A 13,440-nucleotide genomic window follows, 5' to 3' on the forward strand; every position below is an offset into this window, starting at 1 on the left:
TCTGATATTGTATTGCATTTGTTTGTGTACGGCATAGAGTGTCAAGACTGTAAAACTACCAAGATAATTGTTGTTTGGAAGTCACATTGTTCTAATTTGTCACCTGAATTGTATCTACCAAGATAATTGTCGTGTTCCTTCCTGTAAGGGAGTACAATGATACAATCATACAAACGAGCCAGACACAGACTACACTGACACATCTGATAAGTTGAAAACTGAAACTATGGGATTAATGGGAACTGTGTCTGATAAGTTGAAAACTGAAACTATGGGATTAATGGGAACTTGTTATATGAACGTTTAGGGGCAAAGCCGATGCTGATACAATTTCAAAACCACGGTATAAACCTAACAAACTACACAGATAGAATAAAAAGAGCCCTAAGCTACAAATCATAAATGGATGGCATCAGCTGTATTTTTGTCGCTTGAGCAGTCAGGTTAATGGAAAAACTCTTTAACCTCCATGAGTACCATGACGAAAAACAAGAACAGATCGATATAGGGCAGCTACATGCAAGAAGCAGATAAGTACCAGGATCAAATCATCCACAAGGCCAATGATTCCAAGTACTCCTGAAAAAGGAAAAAATTGCATATGAAAAATTGCTCCTTTACGGCCAATGCATACAATTTTAGCAGTTTGCATAATAATTGAAGTATTTTACCTTCAGGAATAATGTCCACTGGACTCAATACATATATGGCACTGCAAAACACCTGAAATTACAATGGCGGAAGGTTACTCTATGCACAATTCACTACAGAACAAAAAATAGAGTGTAAATAGACAAGTTCACTTAACTGCCAAATAAATTCGAGCTCTGATTATAAATGGCAGAGATCTCTGAGGATCCATCAAATCACGCAATAATCTTCGAAGAAGAAAGGGAAGGTCTCGCAATCTCTGAGAAAACAAAAGAGATGCTAGGAATTAGCTCAGGTCAGAAAGATTAGGGGAGTTTAAGAAGATGATTAAGCAGAATTTAAGCTAAGTAACGGATATTTGTATTGAAGATCAATGTAATCTAACAATACAATTACTCTTCATTCGAGAGGAAGAGTAGCTCTCCCAAAACTAAGCCAAGCTTAACAATAATTTTCTGGATGATTATTAACCCTCCTAATGAGTCCTATTTATAGAAAAAGTCTCATAACTAACTCTAACTTATTCCCCAAGACACTCCTAATAGGCTATGACTAATTTGCCCCTCCCTCAAATATTGATTCCTTGCATTACCCGCCGCCCAAACATTCACCTTGTCCTCAAGGTGGTTTATAATCGGAACTGGATTCCCGGCCTTGGCAACAGTGGTCACTAGTGGCAGAAAAATCTGAATAATGCACCAGCATGTAATGAGAGATCATTGAATTTTGGGTAGAGTTGGTCTTCGTTGACTTGACTTGTGCAAGTTGCTGAGAAATAAAGTATAGCTTGGTCCTTGGATCTGGTTGGAAAAAGTTTGAGTGGGTGGGGTTGATAGAGATAGGAATGGGCTGAAAAATCAAATGAGAGGAGTGGGATAAGTAATCTGGTTGTGAGGGAATGGGTTGTGAGCTAAATGTTTTAGTAATGGGCCTTGTGAAAGATGAACCCATTTCCTCCCTTTTACCCTTTTCAGAAACCCATTCAACGTTATGGTATGAGAAGGGCCCCCAAGGATTTTCCTCAGCCATGATATCATGAGCTTGGTAATTGACAAAATTACCCTTACTAGCATAAATCATTTTTCACTTCCTCTCCAAGCCAACAAAGGACCCCAAGCTTCTCTCATACTCCATTGTTACTGGAAGAATCTGTAACGAATTCCATGGTGCCAAGCCACCCAAAAAATCCGCACCACCAGTGCACACACCCGGGCCACCACTAGATCCACACCCTCCGGCCCCACCACGCTCGAACACACCCCCTGGTGAATTTCTTGCGAGACCATTACATCCTATACTCGGTTTCTCACCGGCGACACCTTGACCACTGCTTTCCTGGCCACCAGATGCTCTAGTGGTAAAACCACCTCCACCAGTAAACTCGATGTTACCACTGCCACCAGATCTGCCGTTCCCTCTACAACCACTCACCGTCAATCTCGGGCCCTGATTTGAGCTCTTCGACCGAAAGCCAAACATCCCACCACCACTACAATTTTCGACACAACCTCCTGGACCACCACCCGAACCACAACATCCGGCGCCACCTCTCTCAAATATTCCACCATACAAACCACCAACAAAACCACCTGCCTTATTTACCAACCCACTGCTCTCAAAATCACTGCTAAGACCACTCGCAAAAGGCACACCACCACTAGTAAATCCACCTGCAAATTTACCACGGCTTCCACCAGCACCTCCACGACATCCTCCACCCAATTTCTCCACCATCACGCCACCAGAGAAGCTGCTAATGATGGAACAAAAGTTTTGCTCACATCTGGAAATTTCCTCACCTATGGAAATGGTGGCTGACTGCAACTCCTCGCCGGTGAAGATGTTCTCTGGAACTTCCTCCTCCTCCATTAAATCTGCTTGGTTCTCTTCATCCTCAAGCTCTTCTTCCATTTCCTTCAACTCCAATTTCATGGAAGAGAAAATTGGAGAAAATACATCATCAAAGATTTTCTCCAGATTTCTTTGAAGGTTATCAACAATCCTCTTCGTTGATTCCTCCATCCTTTCGGAAACTTGCTCAAGTGACCAAATCGGAGCTCCGGCGACCTCCATTCTCGGTTTTTTTTTTTTTTTTTTATAATGGCAGAAAACAGAATTTTCAGAGGGTGATTCTACCGGGACAGAACTGCTCTGATACCATTTGCTAGGAATTAGCTCAGGTCAGAAAGATTAGGGGAGTTTAAGAAGATGATTAAGCAGAATTTAAGCTAAGTAACGGATATTTGTATTGAAGATCAATGTAATCTAACAATACAATTACTCTTTATTATACAATTTTCTGGATGATTATTAACCCTCCTAATGAGTCCTATTTATAGAAAAAGTCTCATAACTAACTCTAACTTATTCCCCAAGACATTCCTAATAGGCTATGACTAATTTGCCCCTCCCTCAAATATTGATTCCTTGCAAGAGATTAGTTGAACAAGGAAATCATAGGCATCTCAAAACTATATAACACAAAAGTAGAAGAGCACTCTCAACAAAGAGGAAATTATGGTTTCCTCATTCTCTCTCTACCCACTTTCTCTCTCTAAAATCCTTATTTTTCTCACGATGAAATTTGGTGAGGAAATTTTATCCCACCAATGATTAAAAAAAAAAAAAAAAAGACCTCACCACTCTCTCTTTCTATCAATATCCTACAAACATTTTCTCTCCCACAAATCACCATATTCTTTTTTATTCCATAATAATAAAAGAATAGCTAGCAAGTAAAAACCAAGGGCCTGTTCTCATACATTGAAATTCAGCTCACCTCAGCTCAGCTCAGCTCAACTCAGTCAATGAGAACAGGCCCCAAGTTCCTCATTGTTGTGATGTCCATAATGATCAAATTTCCTCATGAGGAAAAAAATGATCATTGTTGGCATTGCTCGTAGAATTGATTCATGCAGGGAGTAATTTTTTTTTTTTCCTTTGTATGCAGTTGTGGTTTAAGAAGGGAACAAGAATTTGAGATTAGCATGCAAGCTTATACATACGGTATCAGAGTCAGGTATTCTAGTATTATTGAGGGCCAACAAGGGAATACCAATTGCAAAAACATACAGTATTAATCATGTTCTATGACTACATTTAGCAGTTTTTAAACTCAAAATTGCAGCATCCTTAAGTGCAAAGCAATAAACTTTAATTATGCAACTCAACAGGAAATAACATGAGATTCAATTCAAAATTCAGGGTATAAGGTCTTAAACTGGACAAATAAACTATATCTGCAGCAAACTTATAAAGAAGCAACGAAACATGTAAAATGATATATGAACCAGAAAATCTCCATCTATGATACCAACCCAGGTCCTACTATCTCAATGATACCTACGGCCCCTGCTCTATACTATACAAAATTATGAACAAACCAACCTAAAGATAGTCTAATGAGTCCAAAATGTCAATTTATATATTATACTCCCTCATAATTAAAGATTCACTATATGTTCACTAATTAATCTAATGTAACCTTTATAAAAATAAGTACCTGCATGAGATCACTGGAGCGTTCACCATATTGACGGTTATATAATTCAATCCTCCCTATAATATTTGCAACTTCTGGATTAGCCCGTTGTTCTCGGGAAGATTCAGTAGGTATTAACAAACTAATGGGACGGCGACACAAAGGACATAAGCATGGTCGCAGTGCTGATGCATGATCCCAAACTCGTAAAATACACCCCCCTGTATAGTTAATAAAACATGAATCAGTCAACAATAATAGCACTTAGTTGCAAACATGCCAAACAATGATAACAAAGGAAATTTCTTAGTCTTCTACCATTTCAACAATAACAAAAATTTCAGCATTTCCGTGTGATATACACATATCCTCAAATTGTTGGCTGTAAGGTAAAATTGTTCTGAACAATAATTTGCTTCAATGAAATTCTCAACCAAAAGTGGTGAGCCTGGAGTCAGCGACACAATCTAGATTCTAGATAACCAACAAACACATTATATACACATATCCTCAAATTGTTGGCTGTAAGGTAAAATTGTTCTTAACAATAATTAGCTTCAATGAAATTCTCAACCAAAAGTGGTGAGACTGGAGTCAGCGACACAATCTAGATTCTAGATAACCAACAAACACATCCAATTTGCATCAAGGAACTAAGCAAATAAAAAATGTACCACCACTATCCACAAACTCAAGCAAAGATTTCAACAAATATGGGATGAATAAGCAAGCTAAGTTATATCATAAAAGCAGTTCCACTCCTTGGTTAGGATTTTACTCCAATAAGTTAACATCATGGCACGAAAATAGCATAAGCATCAGTCAATTCCACAATCACCCTAAAATAGGCCAATTTGGGCGAGCAAATTTCCGCCCAAACATCAAGTTACCAAAATTACAAATCTCATTAGCAAACCCAATGCATCAACCAATCTTAACAAGCTAATCATTATTGTAGTTTTGTAGAATTGTAGTTGCTCAATCAGACAAATCACCTTCAACAATTCTACAACAAGCATTAAATAGTCGAATTCGAGTAAGCAAATTACCACTCAAACATCAATTTATCAAAAGATGAAGCTCATCAGCAAACCCAGTGCATCAATTATGATCAAAATGATCATGCTAAATCACATTATAACACCGTCATCAATTCTCACATTTTCCTTCATCACAAGGATAATAATATTACTATATTTGTAAAAATTAATCACACCCAAGTTCAACAATTCATTTTACCATAAATTAAAACCCCCTAAGATCGCAAGATGTAAACTTTAATTATGCTTTGATTAATTCATACACACACATACATAGCAACCCAGAAAAGTGTCCATCTTTCTAATTCATAAATTCAGAAAATACCCAGAACAAAAAACCTGCCTTCCGATTTCAATAATCAACAACATAAATTCATCATACACATTATAAATTCATCAATTGCTTAAGCTAAATAAAAATGCAGGATTATAAATAAATAAAAAGAGAAGAGAGAAGAAGTAACCGCAAAACCAGTGAGAACAATTAGCCTGGCAAGGAATGTTGAAGTTGTCATGGCAAATCGTACAACAATCGTTCACAGGTGGACCATCTCCCTCCATTTTTTTTTTTTGCTTTCTTTTCTCTTGTCAATCAATTTTTTCTCTTAAAAATGAAAATTTTATGTTTTTCTTGATTATTTCTTGTTATCTGATTCTGGGTTTCTCTCCTTCATTGCTAAGTAAAATCACAATCATCAATTTAATGCGTCCTGTGATTTGAAGTCTAAATCCAATTAATTAAAATACTGATTTATGGGCGGTGGCCCAATTTAAGTGTTCTTCTCTTTAAATTGTCTTTTTTTTTTTGTTTGTTTTTTTTTTTTCTTTTCTTTTTTTGGGAGAGCTGGTTAGCCCAATTAGAGGTAAGCATTGGGCGGATTCGGGTACACGGTCATATTATCATGGTCTCATGGAATATTTTTAAACTTGTTTAACTAGCTTATTGGTCATGTACACATAATTTTCTTGGAATAAGAAAAAATAAGGTGAAAATAATATAGTCTGATTTCACTTTTATTTGCTAATATTATTTTACAATATTTTGCCCGAGTTAGCTTTCCTACTAGTAACACTTTGATTTTCGACTCCTAAAGTGTCATACACCATTAGTCAATATATACTTTGGTAAGTTAACAATAAAATTATAAATTTAAATCTAAAAAAAGATTAATCGATACATTATTGATCCCTACAAGAAATAACTCTCAAGATCGTTATGATATACGAAGTAAGTATTTGTTTTCAACTTCAATCTCTAGACACTCATCAATCATTATGGTCACTATCTATGAGGTTTAGCATTCCTCTTAATTTAATCATTTTGAATAACTCAAAGCTTCTCAACAAAGAATGAGGTCAAAAGCAAGTATACATACTTTGGTCCATTAGATGTTGACATCAATTCATGAGAGCAACAAATATCTGATATTTAACACAAGATATTATTATAATTTTTTTTTTTTTTTTTTTTTTTTTTTTTGAGAAAATACAAATTGTAAGTACACAAAATGAAAGGCTCCTTTTATTTCTGAAAAACACAAACTTTGAAGTTCAGCAATAAAAAAAATGGAGCTAGCTTCACCATGTTGTTCTAATTTTCCTTCAATAATTAGCATCAACAAATCCAAGTTCTCGCTATTAAGCTCGTTGTATTGTCGTCTAAGCTTGCCTTCATCATCTTCTTCTTCATTGTTTCTAAGCTCTGTATGTTTCTATGACCCCAATATTTGCTCTGTATTAAATTTATTTTATTTTAATTTTGTGTTTTATGTTATTGAGAAAAAAATTAAATTGTTTACTGGGATTTTGTTGTTGAAATTCATGTCTATCTTATACACTATACAACAAAATTTGAAGTTGAATAAACAACGGCATTCATATGTGACTTGTTCACTTATAGCATAACATAATGGCAATTTGATCATTTTTACGAGTTTTTGAATTATGTGTTATGTGTTTTGCTAGATTTGCTGCATTTTTCACTTGTAATTTGTGAATTTAGTTGCTTGATATAGCATTATTTGTGTTTTTAGAGTAGGATTACATGCTGAATTAGGCTTTTATCTTGCGCACTTTTATAAATAATAGGTCACTTTCTAAATTTAGTAAGTTAAAATTTAAACTTTCCCGTATTACACTTAATGATATACTTAAAACTTTGCAAGAATGATAATAAAAGTATGGTGGAAGATGTTTACTTGGTGAAATATTGGTTAGTAGATCACTTTTGTAGAAAATTCCCAAAAAAAAAAGGGTAAACTTTGTTTTTAACATTGGTTAACCAAGTATGCAACATCAGTTTCTTAACTGTGATGCTTCAGTTTGATTACAGAAAAGATGCAATTCGGCATCCAAGAGATGCATTGTACCATCTTTCATACAAAAGAAGACATCACGCTCAGTAGTATGTTGCAGCCAACTTAAGTTGGAAGATGACATAGATAATGCAGAGGCTTGTGAGTTGGTGAATGGAGCAGAACTTGAAATAGGAGATGGCAACGATACAATTCGTGCCTCTCTTTTCCAGGCCGTCAAGAACAACAATGGAGCTGGCATTCTACTCTTGACAGACATATTTGGTTTCGAGGATTCTTACACCAGAGATTTTGCCTATCGCGTTGCTTGCAATGGCTACAAGTACGTATGTTTCCCTATTGCTGGTTTTCCTGTCTGATTGAAACTAAGCAATACAACATTGCTGAATATAGCATGTACATAGATGACATAGGAGCATATGTGGTGCAGAGTCGTAGTTTTGTCTGTGGTCTTAACTAATAAGACGGTGAAACTAGGAGAGTTCGCTAGCTATGCGCCTATGCTAACATAAACACCGGAGGAAATGACCATGTTTGAAACTGCAGTATCAAATTGATAGATTATGGACTCTATTATTAATTTCAGATTTCAGAACACCACCATAAATGTCATGACTTTTGAGTATATTTGAAACTGCAGTGTATTAGTGCCTGATCTTTTCCGTGGCGATCCATGGTCCAAGGACCAATCACAAGCTCAATTGGAGCAGTGGCTAGCCAAACATGATCCCAGCAGGATGGCAACAGACATTGCAACATCAACAAAATGGATGGTCGATGAGTTTATGGCAGCTGAATCTTCTAGAAAGCTTGGCATAATAGGATTCTGCTATGGAGGTGGCCGAGTGCTAGACGTGCTAGCCAGAGACCAAGACTCTGTTTTTGTCACTGGTGTTTCTTTCTATGGAACACGAATGAATTTATCTACTGCTTCGAATGTGAAGGTACCAGTTCTGTTTGTAACAGGGGATAATGACCCTCTTTGTCAGGTTAATATCCTCAATGAATTTGGGAGCGTAATTGGGAACAACTCAAAGGTAGTTATTTTCGAAGGTAGAGGACATGGATTTGTCCATAGACCTGAAACTCCAGAAGAAGATGCAGATGCAGAGGAAGCTTTCATGATCATGAGAAATTGGCTACAAAATCAGTTGTTAGAATAGGTCTGAGTTGTCTATTGTTTAAATAGTTGCGTTGAAGTATCTGACGGTATCAATGGAGTAAAAGAATACATCAACCCAAGGGTTCTATGAACCCTAAAAGGCAGCACCATGTACTTGAATCTCCAAACGAACTAAATGAAATGCTGTCAACTAGAAAGATTTTATTTCAAGTGCTGAGCGCATAGCTATAGAATTTTATTTTTCTTTCTTTTCAATTTCCATTCTCCTGATTGGAACTCCAAATCATGGTAACATTACAAGACAAAAAGGAATTGTTTCATGAAAATTTTGCAGTACATTAAGGGTACAATGACCCATCAAAACAATTTTCGGCACTACAATAGGATAAGAGTTATGTAAAGTGAACTTAAGTAAGAAGCCCTTCTCACTTGTTCCTCGGACATATGTAACTCAACTCAAAGTCACTCTTGCACATCCTGTAAAAAGAAGATATTAATTAAAATGTGTACTAAAAAACTCCAAAAAATCTGAAATCAATTCACAAAACAAAGATCTTATGAGAGAAAAACTAAGCAGATTTTAGATTGGCATAGTGATGTATAAAGAAGGCTGCTTGTTATGAGAGAAAATCCTATTGTATACTTTTACTTTGTATCTATTAAAGACACCAAAGTAAAAACATTGCCCAAAAACATAATTAGAATTTTTGTTACTTCGGGAGTTCAAATTACATGTCCAAAGCAATGAGACTACGATGACCTTATATTACTACCGTTAAATCACTTAAATGATTAACTAAAAAAAAAGAGATAAAGGAATAGGACATGGGTAAAACTAAAAAAAAACATTAGATCAAAAGCCTTCATCGAATTTCTATTTAGAAAAATTGAACATTAAAAAACAGGCAAACAAGGAACCAAAAAAGTGAAAAACTAACATCGTGAAGCAGATGAGCAGCTTGAAAACTGCATCTGCTCAAAAGTAAGAGTCAAGAGCAGCATGATAAATCATGGGCCAAGGTTTTCTAAGGAGCAGATTTTTAAAGTGAAGATCTTCAATCACTCCAATCAACTCCAGAGTTCTTCCAGTCGCCCTCTTGAGTGTATATTCTAAATCTTTAGTCTATAGTCCCAAACATATCACTCTCTGCACTAGCATCTCATAAGATGAAACCCAAGCATGAGAAGCACTGAGCCTTCTTTTACTTATATAATGAACTTCTCTCTTCACTGGCCTCCAAACAGGTATAACCAACTCTGAAACATTGGGAACCTCACACATCTACATAGCCGTTACTTAAATAATCTAAGATCAAATAGCTGAAGACAAGACAATGAAAAAGAGAAACATTGGACTAATGGGAGTCTCACACATCTACATCGCCCTAACGCTAATGGTCTAATCTACATCAGACTAAATAGCAGAAAGCCAAATTTCAGAGCCAGCACATATCAGATTACCAATGAAAGAGGGAGAAATATGACTAGCACAGCTTTCATATGCAATGACACTTCCAAAATTTGATGAGACCACTCATACCTCGTTAACCCAGGTAGAAACAGATCAAGCAGGAAGAGAGGCTATGACTAAGATCACACAATCCTACTGCTCCAAGTTAGCACACTAATGATACTAGTTTCCTACATCGTTGATCTCATATATCCATGCACATCATAGTGCACAATTCAAAGTTTACTTCAGAAAATATTGAAAAAGGTACAACTCAAGATAAAAGCTCACCCACTTAGAGTCAACTAGACAACTAGCAGAATCATTCCTTTGCCAACAACACTCTAGTAAGCTTAAAGTTGATATCACTATGAACTTATGAAGTTAGAACATATCTGTCCATATTAAAACTGGCTAGAAATTGAGTGTTCAAGGGCCCATATCCGCTAAAATCCTTTCCAATTATAGCTACGCTATAGATTCCTGAATTTGACACTAAAAATTGTACTAGGTTTAGTTGATTCCATCAGCTCCTTTGTGACATACTTGTATACCATAAACAAACACTTTGTAACTAAAGTGGTCTCTAACAGCTCATTCATAACATTATGTAAGTCCAATCAAATGAGAGCCAACCCCCTATGATAAATGATGCATGCTTTTAATCTCTTCAATCAAGGCCATACCATGGAAAGTACCAAAGCCATCGTCGCCAAGAACAATATATTCTCATCCATCAAACTTAGTCTATCTGTTGAAACTTTAAACCATATTGTGTGTACCCCATATACTAAGCATAATCCAGTCTCATGAAAATCAAAGTCACTCTCTCTCCCAAAATCTCACATAATTGATTTAAAAGGTTTATTTAGCAACTAGAATTTTTTCATTAACAATAAAGTATTGATTCCATGTCCTCATAATGATCAAGCTACTATTGCTATATTGCCTCCAATTACCCAATCAGATACAAAGTAAATGCTTTCAATACAATAGTATACAAACAAAGGAGATTAACTTACCTGAGAAACAGGGGAGTCAGATATGTTTGAAGACCTCAAATTTGCTGTGGGGCTGTCAAACAATCTAGAGCAGTCCGAGTATGCAGATCCAAGACCCACTCCAGCACCAAAAGCCACGGAAGCCCAACGAGTCACAGGACTCCCTGATAGAAAAACACAGAACAATCTAATATCAATGTCTAATAGTCACTCAACATCACATAAATGGAGAAAGCAGTTGTGCATAATGCCTTCAGAAACAACACAAAAACTAACAAACATATGATACTTTAATTGAATTGATGCCACAACTTCATTCATAACTTGCTATCTACTTTAAAAAGTCAATTCTTCCATTGGTAAGTAGCTATACAGCACAAACAAACCCCTCTCAACGCCTGCCGATATATTAGGAAGCACCAGCACTAGTAAGTATATTGGACTACTATACCATAACAGCATATTCATAAATCTCCAATTCCTCTATATCTGTTAATTTATCATTTTGCATACATGAAGCATTTTTCACTTTCCCATTAATACAATTGATTATTGCACATCAATGTTGATATAATACCACCTTCACCGCAGCAAACAGTAAACTTCAACACAATTTCAACTTCAAAGCCCTAAAAATTAGTTGCAACCCCACAAAATGCCCTAAAATCGAAATCCCAGAAAAACCCATTAACCCATAACCAAATTTCCACATCACCCAACAAAAAACCAACATCAACAAGAACAAATCTAAGAAAGTATCATCAAAAACATAAATATATGCAGCACATTAGCATCATTAGCACAATTTGTTCAAAATAAAAGTATAATTGAAATGGATATAAATAAGGGGCAGGAAATCAAAGGAAAAAGAGACTGACGGAAGAGAAGAAGGCCAGAAAAAGCGCCGGCGACGGAGGAGTAAACAAAGCGGCGAAGAGAGAGATCAAGACAAGCATCCCATTTGGCATCCAAGTTGTAATCTTTTCTGTTTTCCGCCATTTTTGTTCTTCAACTTTGCTTTTTTTTTTTGGTCTTAATTTGCAGATTGTATTCTAGATGTTGCCGATTTTGCTACCCCTTTGCTTTCGTCGTCGTCTTCTTCTTCTTGTAAAGAGAATTTGAGATGATTCTTCGGATTTTCTGGGTGATTGATAGAGTAAACAAGGGTACCCAGATGATTTTGAATGTTTTTGTGATTTCGGGCCTTTTGTGGTTTTTGTCTTCATGGTTTATGGCCCAAGTTGCTTGGGTCATGATATTTGATGAACTTGCCAAAAATGATTCATGATTCATGGTTCAAATTTGATTACCCAACTTGGATCACTATTGTACCTGATTATAAAAACCGCTAAATTGATCCGATATTATGACCTAAAAGTGTGATTTATCTAACTAACGATAATATAACCACAACGAAAAATGATATAAAGGATCTTTTATCAATTATCACGTATAATTGTAGTGAATGCTAACTAACATAATTGGTTGAAATATTAGGATGATATTCAAATTTCTTGGTCATTTTATTATTTATATAGCTCAAAGTGAGCTAGATGGAAATTGAGCATAACAATATTTTTACCATGTAGTATATAGTTCAAACATTCTATATTTGGACATCTGAAAGGGAATGTGTATGTCATAAATCTCATGATATCATCTCTTGAGTGCATGGTTTATTGGTATAATACATTCACTAATGAAGCATTCTATTTAGAATAGGGTTTTCAATTTAGCAAAGTGCATTATTCGTATTGAATGAGAGTGAACCATCACATAGCAAGATTTAAATACATAATAGTATTAACAACACACTTGTAAAATGCTTTAAAAAAATTAATAAATAAAATAAAATAAAATAAAAAACACCAAACCTAATCTCTCTTTTGGAGAGTCATGTAAATACTCATTATAAATCTAGTAACACTACATATGATTTATATCAATAAGTAATGTTGTTATTTACCACATAACTTGATCTAATGGTAAAATTTATTTCTTACGGAGTACAACCTTAAACTTGTAGTATCAATCCCGCGGGGATTCCATTAGGCATTTAGGCTTTTATCCATCCCCTAACTCCCTATAGAGCATTTTTTTTTTCTTCTTATACTCCGTAAAACATTGTTGCCATTTACTTATTTATACGAAGGTGCAAGTCATGCAACTATCTCTTGCTGATTCGCATATTACACTTTTTTTGGTGGGGGTTTTTAAAGAGCCATAAGGACGGGTGATAATGATTGATCCCAAAATGTTCTGAAACCAATAGAAAAACTCTAACCACACGAGGTTTCCTGATTAGCCTAGTGGAGTCAAAACCAACCTATTCCGAAATTGGCTTGAAAAATAACCAATTTAGATTTTAACTTATATGAA

At 35.6% G+C, this 13,440-nt stretch overlaps 3 protein-coding genes across 4 annotated transcripts; 1 reads left to right on the forward strand and 2 right to left on the reverse strand.

Annotated features, from left to right (window-relative positions):
• Positions 1-252: 252 nt before the first annotated feature.
• On the reverse strand, positions 253-5,890 carry LOC145613443 (uncharacterized). Of its 2 annotated transcripts, XM_081668545.1 has the most exons (5): positions 5,637-5,890; positions 4,154-4,353; positions 809-910; positions 672-723; positions 253-579 (listed from the first exon to the last, which is right to left on the reverse strand). In XM_081668545.1, the coding sequence occupies exons 1-5, from the start codon at positions 5,731-5,733 to the stop codon at positions 461-463; spliced, it is 570 nt and encodes a 189-aa protein (XP_081524671.1). In that variant the 5' UTR covers positions 5,734-5,890; the 3' UTR covers positions 253-460. The 2 variants fall into 2 exon arrangements, 1 of the variants encoding a protein (XP_081524671.1); XR_014106950.1 differs by lacking the exons at positions 253-579; positions 672-723; positions 4,154-4,353; positions 5,637-5,890 and adding an exon at positions 1,263-3,301 and having other exon boundaries at positions 852-910.
• Positions 5,891-6,708: 818 nt separating this feature from the next.
• Positions 6,709-8,820, forward strand: LOC145614943 (uncharacterized). The gene is made up of 3 exons (XM_081670020.1): positions 6,709-6,876; positions 7,505-7,809; positions 8,128-8,820. The coding sequence occupies exons 1-3, from the start codon at positions 6,739-6,741 to the stop codon at positions 8,648-8,650; spliced, it is 966 nt and encodes a 321-aa protein (XP_081526146.1). The 5' UTR covers positions 6,709-6,738; the 3' UTR covers positions 8,651-8,820.
• Positions 8,821-8,836: 16 nt separating this feature from the next.
• LOC145614944 (MICOS complex subunit MIC10-like) lies at positions 8,837-12,217 on the reverse strand. The gene is made up of 3 exons (XM_081670021.1): positions 11,940-12,217; positions 11,083-11,225; positions 8,837-9,087 (listed from the first exon to the last, which is right to left on the reverse strand). The coding sequence occupies exons 1-3, from the start codon at positions 12,058-12,060 to the stop codon at positions 9,073-9,075; spliced, it is 279 nt and encodes a 92-aa protein (XP_081526147.1). The 5' UTR covers positions 12,061-12,217; the 3' UTR covers positions 8,837-9,072.
• Positions 12,218-13,440: the final 1,223 nt, after the last annotated feature.

Source organism: Chenopodium album, chromosome 25 (genome assembly GCF_948465745.1).
Source record: "Chenopodium album chromosome 25, dcCheAlbu1.1, whole genome shotgun sequence".
In the NCBI taxonomy this organism is placed as follows: Eukaryota; Viridiplantae; Streptophyta; class Magnoliopsida; order Caryophyllales; family Amaranthaceae; genus Chenopodium; species Chenopodium album.

Excerpts from the sequence above, each read along its gene's own strand:
- LOC145614943 (XM_081670020.1), top strand. The coding sequence starts at position 6,739 with ATGGAGCTAGCTTCACCATGTTGTTCTAATTTTCCTTCAATAATTAGC. Across the intron at positions 6,877-7,504 it reads CTTCATTGTTTCTAAGCTCT|AAAAGATGCAATTCGGCATC; the intron begins GTATGTTTCTAT and ends GTTTGATTACAG. Across the intron at positions 7,810-8,127 it reads GTTGCTTGCAATGGCTACAA|TGTATTAGTGCCTGATCTTT; the intron begins GTACGTATGTTT and ends TTGAAACTGCAG.
- LOC145613443 (XM_081668545.1), bottom strand. The coding sequence starts at position 5,733 with ATGGAGGGAGATGGTCCACCTGTGAACGATTGTTGTACGATTTGCCAT. Across the intron at positions 4,354-5,636 it reads TTGTTCTCACTGGTTTTGCG|GGGGGTGTATTTTACGAGTT; the intron begins GTTACTTCTTCT and ends TTAACTATACAG. Across the intron at positions 911-4,153 it reads GCTCCAGTGATCTCATGCAG|AGATTGCGAGACCTTCCCTT; the intron begins GTACTTATTTTT and ends TTGTTTTCTCAG.
- LOC145614944 (XM_081670021.1), bottom strand. The coding sequence starts at position 12,060 with ATGGCGGAAAACAGAAAAGATTACAACTTGGATGCCAAATGGGATGCT. Across the intron at positions 11,226-11,939 it reads TTCTGGCCTTCTTCTCTTCC|GGAGTCCTGTGACTCGTTGG; the intron begins GTCAGTCTCTTT and ends TTTTTCTATCAG.